At 36.8% G+C, this 19798-nt stretch overlaps 1 protein-coding gene and 1 long non-coding RNA gene across 4 annotated transcripts in view; one reads left to right on the top strand and one right to left on the bottom strand.

The window, feature by feature from the left end:
- The window catches only part of ppm1bb (protein phosphatase, Mg2+/Mn2+ dependent, 1Bb), a 28420-nt gene that overhangs the window by 2406 nt on the left and 6216 nt on the right, over nt 1-19798 (top strand). For 2 of the 3 annotated variants that reach the window (XM_032574032.1, XM_032574030.1), the window contains exons 2-5: nt 10409-11251; nt 15254-15371; nt 16302-16413; nt 17822-17879. In XM_032574032.1, the coding sequence (XP_032429923.1) occupies nt 10421-11251; nt 15254-15371; nt 16302-16413; nt 17822-17879 (1119 nt within the window). In that variant the 5' untranslated portion in view covers nt 10409-10420. Of the gene's footprint in view, nt 1-6976; nt 7106-10408; nt 11252-15253; nt 15372-16301; nt 16414-17821; nt 17880-19798 lie in introns of those variants that run through there. The other variant, XM_032574031.1, reaches the window with a different exon arrangement.
- LOC116727015 (uncharacterized) lies at nt 406-18334 on the bottom strand. The gene is made up of 3 exons (XR_004340740.1): nt 18202-18334; nt 12204-12208; nt 406-416 (listed from the first exon to the last, which is right to left on the bottom strand). It is a non-coding gene; the product is annotated as an uncharacterized LOC116727015 (long non-coding RNA).

Raw genomic sequence — 19798 nt, 5'->3', positions numbered from 1 at the left:
TGTTGAAGTCTGAAAAGGAAAATAACAAAACTTTATGGAATCAAAAATAACCTTAGTTTTCCTTTTAGCAAGAGAGTCACACAGTGCTGTATACAAGTATAGTGTATGTTCCAATAAAAAAATTATAAAAAATAAAAACTACGGTTCAAAATCAAAACATTGATGTAATAAAAAGATAAAGCAAATAAAAATGTAAATAAAATGTAGAATAATATTGCAATTCAATATAAGTGAAAATAAAACATAAGAAAAAGACTAGCTTTAGACTGGCATTAAAAAGATAGAACTTTAAATTGTTATAGTCAAAAGGTTAACTGTTTAAAGTAAACTATTGCCAATTGGCAGTTTATATGTACATTTTCTGTATCATTTTCTTAAAATTACAATTGATTTTATTCGTAAATCAGTGTACATTGCTTTTAGAGTTGTGGATATCCATTGTCTTTGAGCGATTGAACATCATAACCTCAAACAACTTGAACTTTGTTCATGTTTTTTCTTTCTCTGTTTTCCAAGAATCTTTCAAAAGTTGTAATCGGTTGAGTACAGTTCATCTCTTGAAGGTTAGATAAAAATTTACAACCCCAGCTATTCACACATTTTTCTGTGGAACGTAACTTCAGAGTCTTAGCGGAAAATTTGCCTGTTCGCTAATTAAATTATTTTATTTATTTATTTTGTTTAGCATTTCCAAAGTATTCAAAAGAGAATGCAGCTTGGGAAGGTGATATACTTATATCACAAATGCCCAAATGTGGTCATAGTAATTTAGTTGTGCTTGTAGCAAGGCTTGTTGTCAATAAGCGCTTTATATTTCTACCTTGTAGAGCATTTCTCTGCTCAAATGATTTGTGGGGTCCAACAGGGCTTTGTCACTGTTCCTCTATAATTCACCTTACATATGTAACCTCCAGGTCATACGATTCACTGGCATAACATGATCATCCTATGCAGATGATACTCAGATTTATCTTTTTGTTCTCGGTGAACCAACTATTCAAATGATGGCACTCTTGAACTTAAGTGTTGGAGGACTAGGCTATGAGAGCGACCCAAAAGAGTTGTGAGGAATTTGTTGAGATATATTTTAGACTTAATTTAAATATCTACAAATCATTTTTAAGTTTATAAACAAAACTTAACCTCTTACCAGCGTCTGCTAATTCACTGACAAGTAAAATCTTTGCTAAAAAGACATTTATTTGATATAACGCCAAGTTTGCAGGTGACCGTGTTACCGCCTTTTGTTTCGCTTAACTGATCTTGGATCTGTGAGCCATTTCATATCACCAGCCTATATTGCAGCAGTGTATCTTCAGGGCGAAGGTTTATGGTGTATGTCATCATCAATTTTGTATTATGAGGTGCTGAAATGCAGCCACCCTGCTCACCTTCTCCAGTATATCAAATTGCGATAAGGTGCACAGGTGAGCAGAGCATGACATCAGTCTGTGCTCTGGTTGGCAGATGCAAGAGGAGTTCAATAGCTGATAATCTTATCTAAGTCAGCTGTCTATGGGAAACACTGAGAAGAGTTTCCTTTAATTAATAACAAGAACATTGATAGTTTTTATTCTCTGGATAGAAACTTTCCACTACTTCTCTTTTGCCACTGTATCATAGGGGAGTAGCAATGCAATAATCTCACGATACGATATTCTGATCACAATACGATATGTAACACAATATTTGGCAAACGATACGATTCGATATGATTCGATGCACTTTTGCGATTTTCTGAAAGATTTTAGAAGGACAGAGTAATTTTTGTGACATTTTGTGTTCCATAGACTTGGATTTAATTAACTGAAAACTGATTAAAAGCACCAACTCCACAATACCTGACTCTGATTGGACAGAGTCTTAACAGTCTACAGCTGGACAAAATGAATCAAAGATGCAGTGAGAAAATTAGTTTCTGTCATTTAATTCATGTGGATTTGACATAAAACTCAAAGTTTCAACAGTGATCCGGGGGCTGAGTGGGGAGATTATCAGCCTCTGTAGACTCTCAATATGCAAATGATTGCACTTATGTTTTTCTTTTGGACATACTGTTGCTGCGTTTTGGAGTAAAAAAAGTCTTTTGGACTATAGGGAAAAGGCTTTTCTATACCTTGGCTCCCGGAGTTAGTCGTGGCTGTAAGCTGTTTACTACTAGCTGCTGGGGGAGTGGCTCTGCCTCACCCCGTAGTGACCGACTCCTTGCAGCTGCGCAGCACCGCCATTCCCCTGCTTGGATCTCTGAGTAGCTGCCTCTCAAACTGCCAGGATCTCATCGTACTCTCAGTCTCTGACACCGTTTGTCAGTTGCTAATAAGAATGATTGATCCGCCATCGTCATCATGGAAATCCTCACAATGTAGTTTATAATGTGCACTTTAAGCACAAGTTGAAAGTGAGACTGCTACGCCGTCACAAACCAGACATGTTAAAAAGACGGTACAAGTCTACTTCTATGGTTTAACGTATGGATACTCGCGGATGGAAAATCGATACCTTTCGAAGGTGAAAAAAATTTATAAATATTGTAGAATCGATATAATTATATAGCCCTAGTGTATCATTGTTTATTATTGTGTTATGTTTTAATCATCTAAAGCTAGACCTGTCACAATAATCAATAAATCAGATTATAAATTAAAACAAGTTCAATAATTTCCTTTGGCATGATTTATTCTTTGTCTCTTTTTATTCTCTCTTTCTACCAAAAACTGGATGATAAACGTTTTTCAGTTTGGTGCTTTGGTCTCAACTAGCCCTTTTTTGAAGGACAATTTTGCTTACAAAGACTTCAAAATTCATTTTATTTGTTGTGTTGTTTATTTATTTTGGATATTTAAAAAGTCTTCCAGTTCCAGTGTTAAATGTTCATTAAAATTTAAAATTTACTGATCTTTTAGAATATGTTTTTGCATTATTATTTCACCATTACCATCATAATTCTTAAAAATGGTCTCAAAACAACATTATCATTTATCGCAATAACGTCTGGAACAATTTATCTTCCAGCAAAATTATTTATCGTGACAGGCCAATGTAAAGCATTTTTACTGCTTTGTTGCTGAAATGTTCTCGCCTCCTGTGGGAGTATTGGCTACGATCTGATCAAATTTTTGGTAAAACCAAATCTCTACCTAATTCCTAAATTCATTTTTAAAAGGTAGACTATTCTTTACACTCAGAAATTAAATTTCTAACTAAGTAGTGAAAATCCAGAATTCAGCGTCTTAAAAATGAAAATGTTACTTTAAAAACATAATTAAATAATTATCTATTGCAGACATGTTTGATTTTTGTGGAAGAATGGTGACTTGACATTTGTCCAATAGACTGAGTGCACTGAATGAATCATTAAGCGTTTCACTTTTGAATTGAGTTTAAGCACCTAAAAATATTAAGTTGGTAATATTCTGATTTGTTGAGATGTAAGATCCTATGTTGGTCTTTAAGGTCCACGTTGAATGAATGGTGGATAAAAAAAAACCTACAGATTTGACAAACCCTTCTGTTTTAGTTCAGGCTTGTTGTATCTTTTTAAAATGCTTGAAAATATTATTTACTTTGAGAATTATTCAGTTCCTTTTTTTTGTCCAACGGACTCAGTTGGCTGATATTTGAAGTGTAATTGTGCTCTACATAAAGCGTTTGCTTCAAGTTACGTAATCTGGAATACGTAGCTTAAAAAGTTAAAGTGCCACTTATTTTATTTTTCTTGCAGTGAGTAAAATGTATAAACTGAAGTTCTTTTAGGGTTCTCGCTATCTGTAAACATTTAAATACATGTATATAAGCTTGTTTGGACTCATGCAACTAAACTGACATCCCTTTAAAATGTCACTTAAATGTCAAATGGTCCAAACTGACATCCTGTCTCAATAATTACATTATCTACGTAATGTCATTTCGTTGGAGCACCGTTGCAGGATTTCAGTGCTTCATTAGATACCAGATTGACAACAGTTTTGTCCCTGTCACAGTTTTAACTGGTTTCTGTGAAAGGTTTGCAATGCCAAGCGGGGGTATTTTTAAGTTTCAGAAAATTATTTTAGGTTAAATTCAATGGTATATGTGATTTATAAATGTCAGTTATATTCCTTGTTTTGAGTTCAACGTACTAATGTCTGTTTGTTGGAATTGATTTGCTCACATTGTACAATGCTGTGTCATTTTTTTCTAAAGTGTATTTTAATTTTTTTATTGCCAAGTACTGTTTCTTTGCTGCCATTGACACCCATAATCAAATCTTAGAATCCTTCTCGGATTTTCAACAGAGGACTGATTTTACATTCAGATAAAATTAGTTATTTGTTCAAAATGGAGATTTCTGTGTTAGATCATTAAGACTTACTGGAAATCTAGATTGAGGTCAAATGTGCCTCATTTCAGTTTTGACAAATCTTTACACTGTGCTTCTGGTAGAGATGCACCGATGCGTCACTAGGCTTTTAGATCTTTGTAAAGATTGTAGCTGATTTCTCTTGAAGAACAATGACACAAGAAAATGTCAGAAAAGCATTCAAAGGGTGTGTCAAATTCCAGGCCTGCATCTGTAACTCTGCGTTGGCCAGGGAAGTTGCGTCCTTCGTCTACTATGAAGATCGGAAATGAACAGCTGTATAATTGGATGATCTAGTCCCCAGATTGATTTTCGCCCTTACCTCTACGTATTTCCTGTTATCTCTTGAAATCTGTGGAAAAGATGGACGCCTTTGGATTTGACCACCCTTTATTTGCGGCTTTCAACGGATGCAGTCCCTGAATTTTGACACGCCCAAAGTAATTGGTTTTGCCCTCCTACCATAAGCGGTCATGGATTTGTCATTAAAGGAGCATAAGTTGCTTCGTACCATCTTATGTGAGAGCAGTTCCTCACGACTGAGAGGTAAAGGAATTAATGAATCAACAAAACAAAGAATCAGAGTTAGTCTGTCTACGCTAAGAGAGAAAACTGGGATTATCCTTGTCCCTAATAATCTGTTTTAGATTTAATTGTGGTTTCTTTTAGAAAAATAAACTATTATTCCACATCAGGTAGTAATCTGAATTATATTTTATTACCTTTTTTCTTGTAAATGTGTCTTTCAAGATGCATACTAACCATTGGGAGTATTTTTTTTTTCTTCATGATGCAGTCTTGGGGCTTGTAACATCTTTTGCGGGTATCGTCTTGTCTTGGGAAGCAGCTGGATTCCTGTGAGGTTTAAGATTATATTAAAGATAATTTTGGTAGAACTACATCTACTTGCACTGACCTCTGGGAGATGCAGGTATGATTTTGATTTTGAAAAAGTGAGCTCCAAATGTTGTAACATGCAAAATTGAGGAATTAGTCCGGCAAGATCCTTAGTTTCTACTGTCAAACATAAGTGAAAAGAAAAATAGACTGCATTTAAATTTTTAGAGTACATTTTGTTATAAGATAATTATGAAACCAATATAAAACAAAGAACCAATCACACAACCTTGTGCCAATTCAGGGTCTCCTGCTTCAAAGTTCAGTAATTCAACTCTGTATGTCAGAACCATTCAGAACATCACAAAGAGATGTTCTGTTCTCTTGGCTGCTTCGGACATGCTGGTGAAACGTGACTCTGAGTTTCCTCTCACTATCCCACCAGCTTCCCAGGGGTTGTTAGTTTAATGCTGCATTCATATGGTTCCTTTTCACTTGGTAAACATGTAGAAATGCCGCATGATCACGTCAAAATTACCTGGCATTTTTTCGTTGGATATTTTAGTCAAAATATTGAATTTAAGACCTTAAACCTAAAGTGTCTCGGAGAGGGAGAGATTAAAACAAATAATTGTATTGTTTTGCCAAAAGAAAATGGTGTAACTTTTGAATTATGATCCAGAGTATATCAACAATTAGGGGAAATTTGGTTTGAAACATAGTGACCCTGATCTCAATGCAACGTTTTCCCACCTTGGTCCTGCATGTATCAGATACATCACGCTTCCAAAAACGTTCTATATTTTATAAATATTTCAAAGTTTAATATTGTAATTCAGTCAGTATTAATCCAGCTGATACAAAGTAATCTTAACATTTAACTGTTTTTTTTTTTTAAATTCAGCATATTATAAAATATTTTTGCCCTTCATGGAAAGATGGTCGGCCATCTTGATACAGACAAAACTCAGGTTTGTAAGAAAAATGGCCGCTTATTAGCTAATTGTTAATTGACTGATGAGATCACTCATTAATCAATAACTTACATCCAAAGTAAAAATGGTAGAAAAATATTTGCAATATCGGTTATTGGCCATAACAAAAATATTAATATTGGAAATTGATATTGGCTCAAATTTTCATATTGTTGCATCCCTAATAAACCAGAGATGAATAATTATCCCCAAAACTCTGCTTTGTGCATATTTCACATTTTAAATATCCAAAAATAAATAAGCAAAACAAAAGAAACAACAAATAAAATGAATTATGGAGTTTCTGTAAACAAGTTTGCCCTTCAAAAAAAGACCAAAGCACCAGACTGAAGACTTTTGTCATCCAGTTTTTGGTGAAAAGAGAAAAGCAATAAAAAAATTAAAATTGAGCTTGTCTTAATTTATTATACAATTAATTGATTTATTGCTTACTGTTATCCTTTTAAAATCTGTCTTTGAATTGCCCTACAAATCTGTTTGATGTGCTTTTTTTGTCACCAGGTTATTGTATAAAAATGTACCCAAAACCTACAATGTTGAAAACTTTTAAGAAGTAAATTGCGGTAATTTTTTTTTTCAAAAATTTGGCATTAGTTTGTTTTAAATGTCAGTGTGTTGGCTCTGCTCTCTCAGTGTGTAGATGATTGTCGTTCAGCCTTTTCTTCCAGGTTTTCTTTAGCTAGTTTACAGCGACGGCTCACATTTTCTGAGCAGCGTTTGGATCCTCTGCAGCATTATGTAATCTGTGACGTTCCGCTTCTCTCTTGAAATGCTTTTTTTGGCTGACGCGAGTTTTGCTCGTTGGTGTTGGTTTCGGCCTGCGGTTGCAACACTGGTGACAGCAGTGACTGAGCCTTCCTCGTTCTCCTCTGGTTTTTTCCGGGGTTTCTGTCTTTGTACATGTCTGTTCGCGTGGTTTCCCCTCGCTCTAAAGGTATTGTGAACAGCCAGTAAAACCTCACAGTATCTGTGTGTCTTTAGAAGCCAGACTGACATCTTTCTGGTTCTGTCTGCTGCGACTGCTTTAACGGACGGATGATGCAACGACCCGCTCCTCTAGCTAACCAGCAGCTGACTGTGTGTGCCTCTTTTTAGGAGTGTGAGAGAAAGACTTTTGGGAGAAAGAAGGGTAGGGAGGGGGTGTTGCTGAATGAAGCTCAGGCTGGATGTTTGCACTGTAGGGTGGGCGGTTGCTAGGCAGTAGCAGTGTGTTTGTTTTATTTTTAGAGCGAATCACAGCTGGTCAATGTTACAGAATTGTCTTTCTCTCATATGTTGCACGTGAGTGCAGCTCCACATTTACTAAACGACACTAAAAACGTGGGGCAACATCAAACGGCGAGCCTGAGAATGCATATTTTTTTCTATAACCGTGCGACAGGAAGGTGGCAGAAGTATGAATGGCCCGTCCTTGCTGTCTCACGCTGGACGTGAAATGTAAGCCGACCTGCCGTATTTATAGAGCATCTTTTTCTCGCACACAGACCGTGACGGTGCACACATGCGCAGACACACACAAAAACACACACAACGTCCTGAGAAAGCAGCCGGAGTCGCTCCCTGCATGTAACGACCTTTTTTGGGCACACGCTTGTCATGGCGCAGTCATGCTCATGTGTAAAGTGAAGCTCTGTGAAGAGTCAGTCCTCTCATCAGGGCGGTTTGATTATTGTTGTCGTTATTATTATTATTATTACTTTTTTATAGACTCCCCTGATCTTAGTATTGCTAGGCAAACGACCTCTAAGAATTTTTACTTCTTCTGCGTAGAACTCAAAATATTTTTACCAATTGGTAACAAGAGATACCAAAAACCTTGATTGCTTATTTGATTATTTTTCAAGCCTAACCTTTTATTAGCTTTCTTACTGGATAGCAAAGTGTATTGGACCATTCTTCAGTTTGCCACAAATCCACTTTGATTGTGATTTTGGGCCATATCAATAATCTGAATGTTCTTAAAGGGCCGGTTTGCCAGAATATATTGACAAAACCAATTAAACTATCAATAAATAGCTGTTCCTCCATGATTTTGATTGTTTTAGTGTTTGTTGGAATCAAAATGATAGATTTTGTGGTACCAATTTAGAAATGTTTGTTAGGAATTTTTACAATATTTGCTCTAATGTATGATGTTGAGTGTAACGTTTTATTACTCGCCGTATAAATTACATTCTATGACTTGACATCAAGTAAGATGAGACAGCAGTTACTTAAACTCAATTTTTTGACCAATTTTGAGAAAATTTCCATATAAAAATGTGGAGATTTGTTGATTTTGTGTGAATTTTGCAGATTTGTGAAAAACTGGAAGGACTTGTTGATGTAATTTGGAGTCCAGAGGGCCACATAGAAAGCTACAGCGGGCCAGATTTTTTCCCCAGGCCTTGAGTTTGACACAGCTGCTGTAAATCATCACACAAACCCCAAATAGAGGGATTCAGACGGTTGTTTTGTTCAGGCAGACTTTTATTAAAATTTAGTTTTAGAAATCTAGTCTCAGGCTGGTTTCAGAGAAAGGAGTTTTTCTGTGCTCCCCTTTGTCTGTTTCAAACGTTCTCAGCAGCATTTTTAATTTATCTGTAGAGACGGAGGCGATTTCCAAATTCAAAACGGGCCTCTTTGCAGGTTCTTGCCTGGTGTGATTGTAGTTCTGGGCCTCTGGTGCTCTAGGTCGGCTCCAGTGCTGCCAGGATCACTGCTTCTGTCCGCAGTTCATCTGGAAAGTATTCACAGCACTTCACCGTTTTCACATTTTAATCCAAATTGTATAAATTAACTTCTTTCCTAAAAATTCTGCACATTAATGTATCACAATGTGGAAATGTATTAAAATAGAAAACCAAGAAATCATCTTTGTTTGAAAGTTTGTTTACAACAGATTTGTGAAAGTAGTAATAACTTTCTTGTAGAAACCTTAAAAAATCATCACAAACTTTCCTAATTAAGCACATAGTGTTCATGTACACTGCTGTCCTTAATTCTTTAAATATCCTGAAGTTGCCTCAAGTAATAACTGAGAAGGCATTTGGAAAGTCTCTTTCTTTTTTCTTTTTTTTACCATCGAGATGATTATATAAAATCACATACCTGGACAATAAAACACACAGTGGAAACATTTCCAGTCATGAATCTGCTTTACCAGAGCCCAGAAATCCACATTGTAAAAGTAGAGAGCGATCATTTTGACATAGAACAGGACACAAGGTGTCCAGAAAAAATCTGGGATGTTCTTCGGAAAGCCAGGAAAGCCACTCCTAAAGAGTGATTTAAGAACGCAAAAAAATTATATAAATCACTAAACAGCCATGATTTAAAGGATAAAAGTTTGTGGATTGTAAATAATTTGACAGTTCAGTGCAGAAAGATTTTATTCTATGATGTTCAGATGGGGAAGTAGCAGCATTTAGGATAAGAGCAATGCATGAAATTCACTGAAGCACATATCTACTTGATATTTGACTCAAAAATCTACTTGATTTTTGTATAGGGCTTAAACGATTCATCAAATTAGTTGTGACGACTCAATAATTGAAATAATTGTCAACTAGTTTCATAATCGAGTAACGGGAGTACACAGACTCAGAAAAAGGCCATTTGCTGAAAGTGCAGCAATTAAGCCAAAGCTGTACAAAAGATATACATATTTTTGATTTAAGAAAAAAAAATAAAAAAACACCTTTGTCTGTAATTTACCCAAAACTGTAGTGGCACTTTCAGCTTCACTAGGTGCAAATTATGTAAATAAATAAAAAAAATCTCCTATTGCTAGTCAATTATCCCAAAAAAATAATCAATGCACTTAACTGCTTGACTTATTGATGTTAAGTCAAGCAGAAAAGGCTGAGCTTTCCACTTGTTGATGTTGGGAGCATTTTTGTAGCTGCAGATTCATCCTTTGCTGCAATTAATCAAGCGTACATGACAGGAATGCTTTATTATTATTGCATTTCTGGCAATAAAATGTTTACTTTCTTATTTTTTCAAGAAAGGACTTGAATTATTTGTTTGCATAATCTTTTTCAAACATTGTATAAAGAGTTTGTAAAAGAAAAATCTGCAGAATGTGCTAATTTTATATCAGTTAATCATCAGAATAATCTATTGCTAAAATAATCGCTTTGTACATGTATGCTTATGACACAACAGTGAAACTGACTCGGATTTTAAATCATTTCTTTGCAGGTGATCGTATAAAAGTTTTTCTCACAGTTTTTCTCCTTTGTTTGTTCTCCAGTTGTAGGCAGCGATGGGTGCTTTCCTGGACAAGCCGAAGACGGAGAAGCACAGCGCCCACGGTGACGGAAACGGGCTACGCTACGGTCTGAGCTCCATGCAGGGCTGGCGGGTGGAAATGGAGGATGCCCACACGGCGGTGGTGGGCCTTCCCCATGGACTCACCGACTGGTCTTTCTTCGCCGTTTACGATGGCCACGCCGGCTCGCGGGTCGCCAACTACTGCTCCGGGCACCTGCTGGAGCACATCCTGTCAGGAGGCACCGAGTTCGGATCGGGGCCGGGCTCCGTGGAGGGCGTAAAGGACGGGATCCGCTCGGGCTTTCTGAACATTGACGAATACATGCGCAACTTCTCCGACCTGCGGCAGGGCCTGGACCGCAGCGGGTCGACAGCCGTGTGCGTGCTGCTCAGCCCCACTCACCTCTACTTCATTAACTGCGGCGACTCGCGGTCCGTGCTGTGTCGAGACGGAAAGGTGGGCTTCTCCACTCAGGACCACAAGCCCTGCAACCCCCGCGAAAAGGAGCGCATCCAGAATGCTGGCGGCTCGGTCATGATCCAGAGGGTAAACGGCTCCCTGGCAGTGTCACGAGCTCTCGGGGACTACGACTACAAATGTGTGGATGGTAAGGGCCCCACGGAGCAGCTGGTGAGCCCGGAGCCGGAGGTTTGCGTGTTGGAGAGGGCGTCCGAAGGAGACGAGTTTGTGGTTCTGGCATGCGACGGAATCTGGGACGTCATGTCCAACGAAGAGCTGTGTGATTTTGTACGATCACGACTATTGGTTTGTGAAGATCTGGAAAAGATATGTAACTCGGTGGTGGACACCTGTCTTCATAAGGTAAGCCGTTTTTAACAATTAGTATCTGCTTCTATTGAATACAGTGCTTTGCTTTCTCTTTAACATAAGTCTATCACAATTAACAATTAATTAATCGCATTATTATGAGCTTGATCATTTATATTCTGATCATTAATATTTTTTGAAGGACAATTTTTGTTACAGAGACCCCGTAATCCACTTTATGTATAGTTTTGGTTGTTTTTTATTCCTTTTCATTTACTGTTTTTGGTTGCAGAGTTTTAATTTGAATATATAAGCCTCAAGAGCAGCGCAAAAAATATCACAATGGGACAGCGGGGAAGCGGGGGGGGTTTTCCCCATCAGACCACCAACAAAAACCAAACAAAAACAAAAAAAACCTGGTAAAAGCGCACCAGGTCAGTGCGACCCCACCAGTCTGCGCACAAAGTAAAAGACTTGTTGGGTCTAAAAGACCCACCATCTTTCCATAACATAAAGAGCTACATTTTTTATATGTTCAGTTAGAACATATACCAATTTTAGTTTTAAATTAAATTTTTTGTCAGGTGCATTAAATACTGACTAAAAAAAGCAGAAAATTTGGGTTCTCTCACACTAATAAACTGACACATACAGTATATTCACACAGAAACAGTATGTGGTTGGTCTTGAAGAAATGTTAAAACCTTGCGTCATCAACAGCCCTCAAAATCAACCTTGCTTATATTGGCATAGTGTCTGTTTCCATCGTGTTACAATGCTCTGCCATGAAGCTCGGCTAAATAAGCACCAATAAGGTGAAACTTCAGAATATTGGTGAGTGTTTGTATGTCAAAAACCTCATAAAGTGCATTTTGGATAACATACCAGACTCTGTTTGGACTGTTTCTCTTTCTTATTCTGGTATGGCCCCGCCATCTTTATTCCAGTAGTAATTGGCTTTGCTTAAGGATGACCAGCGGTGCCCTCTGTTGTATGGTGGCCAAACTACAACTCTGAATGAAGGTCTAAGCGGAAATTATTTAATTGATTGGAACTAATTTTAATAGACAATTAATCATAAGTTTAATTGTTTGCATCCCTAGTATGGAGTGTTCTGTACAAAATTAAAGTTTATTGGTTTTTGAGAGGACAAACTTGCATTTTTATGACATTATTCAGCTATTACTTGAAAACGGTCTGTAACAACATTATCGTTTATTGCAATAATTATTTTCCAGCAAATTTGATCATTGCTCACCTAGTTGAACATCTTGTCTCATCACATCCACACACGCAAGAATGTATTTTGAGATTTTATGTGAACTTTTTCCATTCAAAGAGCAACTTTTATTATTTTCCTTCCAAACCACAAACTAGTTTGCATCAAATCCCAACAAAAAAAAACATGACATTTTGTCTCTGTAATTTGTGAAAAAGTGTGAAAAGTAGGGCTGTTGTAAACGAATATTTTAGTATTCAAGTAATCTTGAATACTAAATTCAAGATTACTTTTGTAAGAATCGTAAGAATTACGATTAATCGTAATTCTTACGATTAATCAAGTAATCGGATAAAAAAAAAAAGATAAAATAAAACATTGGTAAATCTAACATAACAGCAGAGTTAATATTAGATATCAACATCAGTCCAATTTTTTACAGTTGAGCATCCCTAACAATAACATTTTGTGCCAGTTATTTTAAGGATGCTTATTGGTCCCTGAAAAACGACGAAGATCCAGACATCATCATCATCAATCAATAAAATCCTCCCAGGCTGAACTTGAAAACTGGATGTTATGCTGCCAACACTTAGCTTTCGTCAACAACTCAGGCGAATGTGAGAGCTCCGCGCAATGCAAGTAATAACGCGGCCGGAACACGGTGCGCTAAATAATTACGTAAATATAAATTAACAAAGCTTCGAGGCAGATAAATTTTCCTCGAGAAATTTTAATAATCGAGGTACTCCGATCACTTGAGGAATCGTTTCAGCCCTAGTGAAAAGTATGAATTCTCTTACAAGTTACAGTGTCTTGGGATAAAGGTTTATGTAGAAAAAAAATTGCATAGGTTTCCATCAGACCTTACCTCCTTATTTAATAATCCTGAAAACGGGAATCTTCTGGAAGTATTTTATTAACTGAGCCATCTGGGAGGAGGTTTATCACCTGTATTAGTGCTTAAAATATACACACCAACTGGCTCCTCCTCTTCCTAGTTCCTGTCCACATCTTGGACATTTCACTGTCCACATGTCTTTAGCTTTGAGTCCTGGGCTCTCCAAGAACCACCAAGCGTTCAGCAGACGAGTTATTTTTACCTTACTGGATGGGTTATCTCAAGTATCAGCCACACAGGCATAAATCTGCTCTGCTGCTGCTACCTTTTGTGAAGTATGTGAAACTGGACACCTTCAAAAATCTACTGTGACCACACTGAGTCATTCGGTGTGGCGAGAAATCGACTCCTTTGTGTTTTTTTTGCTGCTTCGGGCTCCATCTTCTGTCGCTGTTTGACTTGAAAAAGACAATTATTATGATGATGTCTAGTTTGTGTATTTATTATGTTGAAGACTTTGAAACATTGAAAGACATTCCAGAAGCTTTTTATTATAAAACTATAGGTAAAAAATAAATAACTGGTTCACATTTCTACAGTGTATCAACATTTACTTTACATTTACTAAGAGCAACATTTAAAACCACAGGACTTTTCTAGTTTCCTCTTTTTTTAATTGGGCTTTCACAGAAAAACAAAATGAAACTCCTTAGAAAAAAAAGTAACTTAACCACAAGTAATTTAAGTGTTGAAATAAATATGAGATGTAATTAAATGTAATAATCAAATCTAGAAGTTGGCTAGATTGCTGATGTTTTTGGGTTTTTTTCTTCGATTATCAGCTGGTGTAAAACTAATAATTCCCAATTTTTGTTTTTGGTCTGTAAACTAGTCTACAAACATACGGGTAATTCTGCAACACCTTTGTTGTCTGTTTTATTCAAAACTACAACCTTTATTACAAATATTTAATTTAAACAAATAATTTTTATCTGTTAAGAGGCTAAGAAAATTTGACAGACTTTGGCATTGACCAGTGAAAGCCTGATCGGTTCCTCTCTTGTTCCTCCTGTCTTTGCGGTGTAATTCATTAAGTTGATGGAAAAGATGTGAAACCATTTTCAGCAAATAAAAAGAAGAAATCTAAATTGCTTTGCTCAATAATAAAACAAATTCTGTTACTCAAAAATACTTAATTTATTCCAACGGGAAATTAAATGTTATAACTTATGTGATCCAAGTATCTTCAATGAATCGTGGATGGTGGAAGGATCTCTGGTAGCAGTCAGTGTCGCAACAAATCTGAAAAGGCTTCTGACTGAAGACAGTTGCTGTATGACGGTCTCATAACTGTCATGACATGCTGACAGCTCAACATCCAGACAGCAGAGGCGATATTCCACACCAACCCCATCAGTCGTTTGCAATCACTGCTAATCCACTTCATTTGCTTTTGCCACTCCTCTTTAAACTGTCTGTACCGAATCCATAGGAGATTTTATGCAACTGTAGTCATTTATGATGCTCGTTGCAGTAAAGCGTAGCATTTCCATGTAATTTCAGTTGTAGCTCTCAAAACGTGCCACAGCCTGGCACGGATTAAATGTCTGCTTTAGGGAGTGGTTGCCGCTGCATGCCACTGTTAAGAAGGAAGCTATGTCGGATTTGTGAGGCAAGACAAAACAAGAGTAACGTTGCAAAACAGCATTTAGAAGAGCATCTCGTTTTTGTTGTTTTTATAACCTGTGAAGAACCAAAATCGTAAATAGAAAAAACTGGATTAACTTGTGTCTTAGACAGAACGTTTTGTCTCCTGATGTTGATTGCCTCACATTCACAGGTTCTGAGTTGCTTTATTTTCCATACAAGCAGAGAAAACTCCTAGTCGGGTTCAGTGAGCCAAAGCCTTGTTATTAAAATGTTCTGTTTGCATTTGCATAGTACAAACCTTACCCCATGAAGCTGAGTTGTCTTCTCTCTGTCTGTGTTTCTGCAGGGAAGCAGAGACAACATGAGCGTGGTGTTGGTGTGTTTGCCCGGAGCGCCTAAGATCTCAGAGGAGGCCATGAAAAAAGAAGAAGAATTGGATAAATATCTAGAAACGCGTGTTGAGGGTCAGCATTTCAAACACACACGTCCACAGAGACGCACGTTATTTTAAACTGTACATGTTTTAAACCACTCTGCTAATTATTGCTGACGCTACATTCAGTCTTCTACTTAAATAAAATATAGCAACAAAGTGTCAATTCATATAATTGAATACATTTTAACAACTTTAAGTAAAAAGTATTGATTTAATTACCTTCGTTCGTCACACACAGAAACACATCTCCCAGCTATGTAACGCCATACATTTGTTGCGACGGGAATTTTCCAGTTTGTCCGTTAATCAACTACAGCGCAGTCGCCTGCAGTGTTCAGCCTATATGATCACCTCTTCCCTGCCGTTCGCTCTGATCCAGCAGTTCCAGGAGGAGAAAGGCTGCCGTACTCCAAGCATCGCGTCAGTCACTTTAAGGATGCTTATTCATTCCCTGAAAAACAACAAAAACCCAGACATTATCATCAATCGATAAAATCCTCTCAGACCAAACTTGAAAATTGGACGTTATGCTGCTGGTGCTTAGCAACAACGCATAAGCATAGCCATTATTTGCGTTGCCCAACACAAATAATGACCCGGCCGGAACATGGTGCGCTAAATAATAAAAAATACTTTAACGAAGATCCGAGGCAGATGAATTTTCCTTGAGGAATTTTAATAATTGAGGTAATCAATTATTACCTCAGTAATTCCTCAAATCAAGGAATCGTTGCAGCCCTACTGATAACGAATAAGAACATTCTGCTTATAAATTTTGAGCTGATAGTATTTAAACAGAAATAAGTAAAATTGTATAAAATCAGCCTAGTATACCAAACTTCACAGGCAGCAAGTATTTTTCTAAACATCAATTTAGCACCGTCACACTTTTTTCAGTGTACAACCAATGACCACAACATCTGGTCTTATTTGTCTATTCTGCTTCTTTTGCTTGCAGAGCTGCTGGGAAACTGTGGGGAGGAGGGAGTCCCTGACCTGGTGTCTGTCCTAAGGAATATCGCCTCAGAAAACATCCCTAACCTTCCGCCTGGTGGAGGCCTGGCCAGCAAGTAAATATAACCGAGCTGCATGTTATGAACGCTCACAGCAGATCAGGAATAGACGCAACCTTGACTATCCACGTTTTAGGTTTGATTACTTAGAAACTTGTCCTCAAACTGATGAATAAACAATGAATTTTCTAGACTTTTCAAAACACCAGCTAGCAAATATTGATGTATTTCTGCTAATGAATCCAGTTAATAATACATGCTATAGAATAGACCTGTCACAATAAACAGTAAACCAATTAATCGCATGATAAATCAGAAGAAACTCAATAGTTTTCATTTGCTTGATTTATTGTTTTCTCTTTTCTCTCTCTTTTTTACCAAAAACTAGATGATAAAAGTCGTCAGTCTGGTGATTTGGTCTCAACTAGCCCTTCTTTGAAAGAAATTTTGTATAGAAAGACTTCATAATTAATTTTATTTGTTGTTTTATATTGTTTTCTTTATTTATTTTGGATATTTAAAATGTCTTCCAGTTCAATCTTTAAATATTTATTAGAATTTAAAGGCTACTGATCCTTGAGAATGTGTTCTTGCATTATTGTACCATTATTACTATAATATTACTTGAAAATGGTCTCAAAACAATATCATCAATTATTGCAATAACTTCTGGGTTAATTTATCGTCTGGCAAAATTTATTGTGACAAGCCTACTATAGAATTAATGCTAATATTTTGTTCGATATCAGCAAGATAAGCAACAAGCAAATGCAGAAGTGCCTAAGGAATCTATTAAATTAATTTGTGTTTAATCAAAATTGGTGATTTTCAGCATTTGAAATGATTAAATCCTGATTGATAAATCTGTGAATATGAGTTCTTACAGAAGAAAACTCATTTTAGAAGTTAAAGATGTTGAGTGGAAATGTATTTTTATGTGTATGCTGGATTTTTTTGTGATGGCACAGCACAAAGTAGCGTAGAACTTTGAAGAGGAAGAAAAATATGCATAATTTTCCACTTTTTTTGTGAGAAGTGTGGTGTGCATCTATATTCTTCCCAACTGAACCAACACTTTGCCTTCCGCTTCAAAATTAAGCACTACCTTGTGCTGGTTTATCACAAAACATCCTAGTAACATGCATTGAAATCTGAGGTTTCAACATGACAAAAGTGTTTAAAAAATTCAAAAGATGTTTAAAACTGAAGGTTTTGCATCAGCATCTTTGTCCTTTCTTGATGATTTAGGTAAAAAGTGAAGCAATAAACAGATAAACAAGGTGGTTGTCATTCTGAGCAGAACACGGGCCAAAACCCGACGCTGCGCCGCATTTTCAACTGAGAGTTTTACTTCCATTAACCTCTCAATCAATACACATTAGTGAAGAATGAACAGAGACTGCATTATGTTGGGTGACGTTCTTCCCCAGGGGCCAATGTGTGTGTGCTTGTTTTCTGTTTGCAGACGCAGTGTTATCGAGGCGGTGTACAACAAACTGAACCCTCACAGAGAAGAGGAAGGGGTGAGTTTAATGTTTTCTAAATTACCTCCCAGCTCCACACACTCCAAACACACACACAAAACAGGACGTCCATCTGTGTGTGTGTTGTGTGTTTGTGATGCAATCTGAATGAGATTTGAGCGAAGATGGGTGAAATTAAATCCTCTGTCTCGCTTTTACGTTCGATATTGAAACAAAACGCGCACAAAATACTTTGTAAACCTTCTGAATTTTTCATTTACGATCAACATGAAAATCGTGACACTCTGCGCTGATGGTCGGTTGTTGGGAACACTTTGAATGTTTTTGCCGTTTGATTCACCATCGTTGCAAAAAGTGGCACCAAAACAAAACAGAGAGTCCTCTCTGAGCTAAACAGCTAACGTTTAGCTAAGGTTTAACTCAGCTATCTGAGAATATTAAGGATTAATATTCATGGAGCTACAGTGGAGAAAGAAAGTGAACTGAAACACAACTTTGTCAGCATATACTTCTTGAACCAGCTGAAGTCCAAATTCAGCTTCATGTAGATTTCAGCCTGTCCAAAACGCTGCACAGCGTACGACTCGAGACGAAGCAACTCACTGGTGCCGTTTCTAGACCCTCTGACCAGAAGGGATTTCTCAACAGCTTTGTTTTTACGGCCCATTTAAGTACATCTAGTAAACTGAACTGTCGAAATATCAAAAGACCTCTAAAGTGGTTTAGACTTGTTTTATTCTCAAATGTCTGCACAGTTGTATTAAAAAGAAATCTTAAACACTGTTGACCATTTGCAAATGGTTTTATTGTTATATAGTCAAAACAAATCTCCTGTCAGTTTTGTAATGACCACTTTTTGTTTCTCTTGACTGATGCAAAGCAAAAAAAAAACATGACTTTAAAACAAAAGTATGTATCGAACATGGATTCTTGTGTACTGGTACACCATGAGTCATACCCAACTTCGCTGAAAACAAGTTGTATATTTAAGAAAATGAATTGCTAATAACCTTACTTCATTCAATTAGAGTTTTAGTTGTGTTTTTATTGACATAAAGCATGTGGTGACAGTAGGAAGCCTCTATTCTAACAGGAAGAAATCTGCAGCATAAACCTCTCTCTGCAGTTTTTCACTGGGTGCTTGAAAGAGGGGAATGAGACAGAAAAAAACATGCTGGACTAGTATTTGTGGTCCAGTAATGCCTGTGTCAAAAAAAGAGGAACCAACTAAACACAGGAGTGCTTTTTATGAGAACGTTGAATTAAAAGCAGAGGTAGGAAGCAGACATAGGTAAACATGGAAGCCAACAGTACTTCCCGTGGTGGTAAACAAAGAAAGTAATCAGTTAATTGGAGCAATATCTCTGTTATTGACTTCACCCAGGAAATAGGCACGGATAAACACTGAACCATTAGACCAGGTGTGTTTTCTATCGAAAGGAAAAAACTGATGAAAATTACAGAAAATATTTTCAAGATACATTCTGTCTCCTAAAAGAGTCGGTGTGTGACAAGTTGAGATTGAAATTATCTTCTGGCGTTTTGATTATAGTATTTTTTCATATTCTAATGGTTATATTGAGACAAACAAAAATGAAAAGAACGTCTCGTTTTTAATTTGTCAAATTAGATGTCGTTTGGGTCGTAACAACATACAACACGCAAAATCTACATTTATTGTGTAATGCATTTAACTAAATTAGTGAAACAAAACAGTTAATTTATGTTGACAGTCCACTTCACACATCAGATTTATTTCTGTAGCCAAAGAAAACACAAAATTCCTTTTCCCAGAAACTAAAATATAGTTGTTTTTTGGGGGGAGGGTTTATGCAGAAATGCTATGTTGTAGCATCGAGTGGAAACCTGTAAACTGTAAAATACTTCTTCCATTGGCAGATTATTTCACCTATAATATGGGGAAATTGTCTTGTTAAATTTATCTGCCAATAGAACAA

The sequence above is a fragment of the Xiphophorus hellerii genome, chromosome 10 (assembly GCF_003331165.1).
Source record: "Xiphophorus hellerii strain 12219 chromosome 10, Xiphophorus_hellerii-4.1, whole genome shotgun sequence".
Taxonomy (NCBI): domain Eukaryota; kingdom Metazoa; phylum Chordata; class Actinopteri; order Cyprinodontiformes; family Poeciliidae; genus Xiphophorus; species Xiphophorus hellerii.
This window is presented reverse-complemented; position numbering and strand designations above follow the sequence as displayed.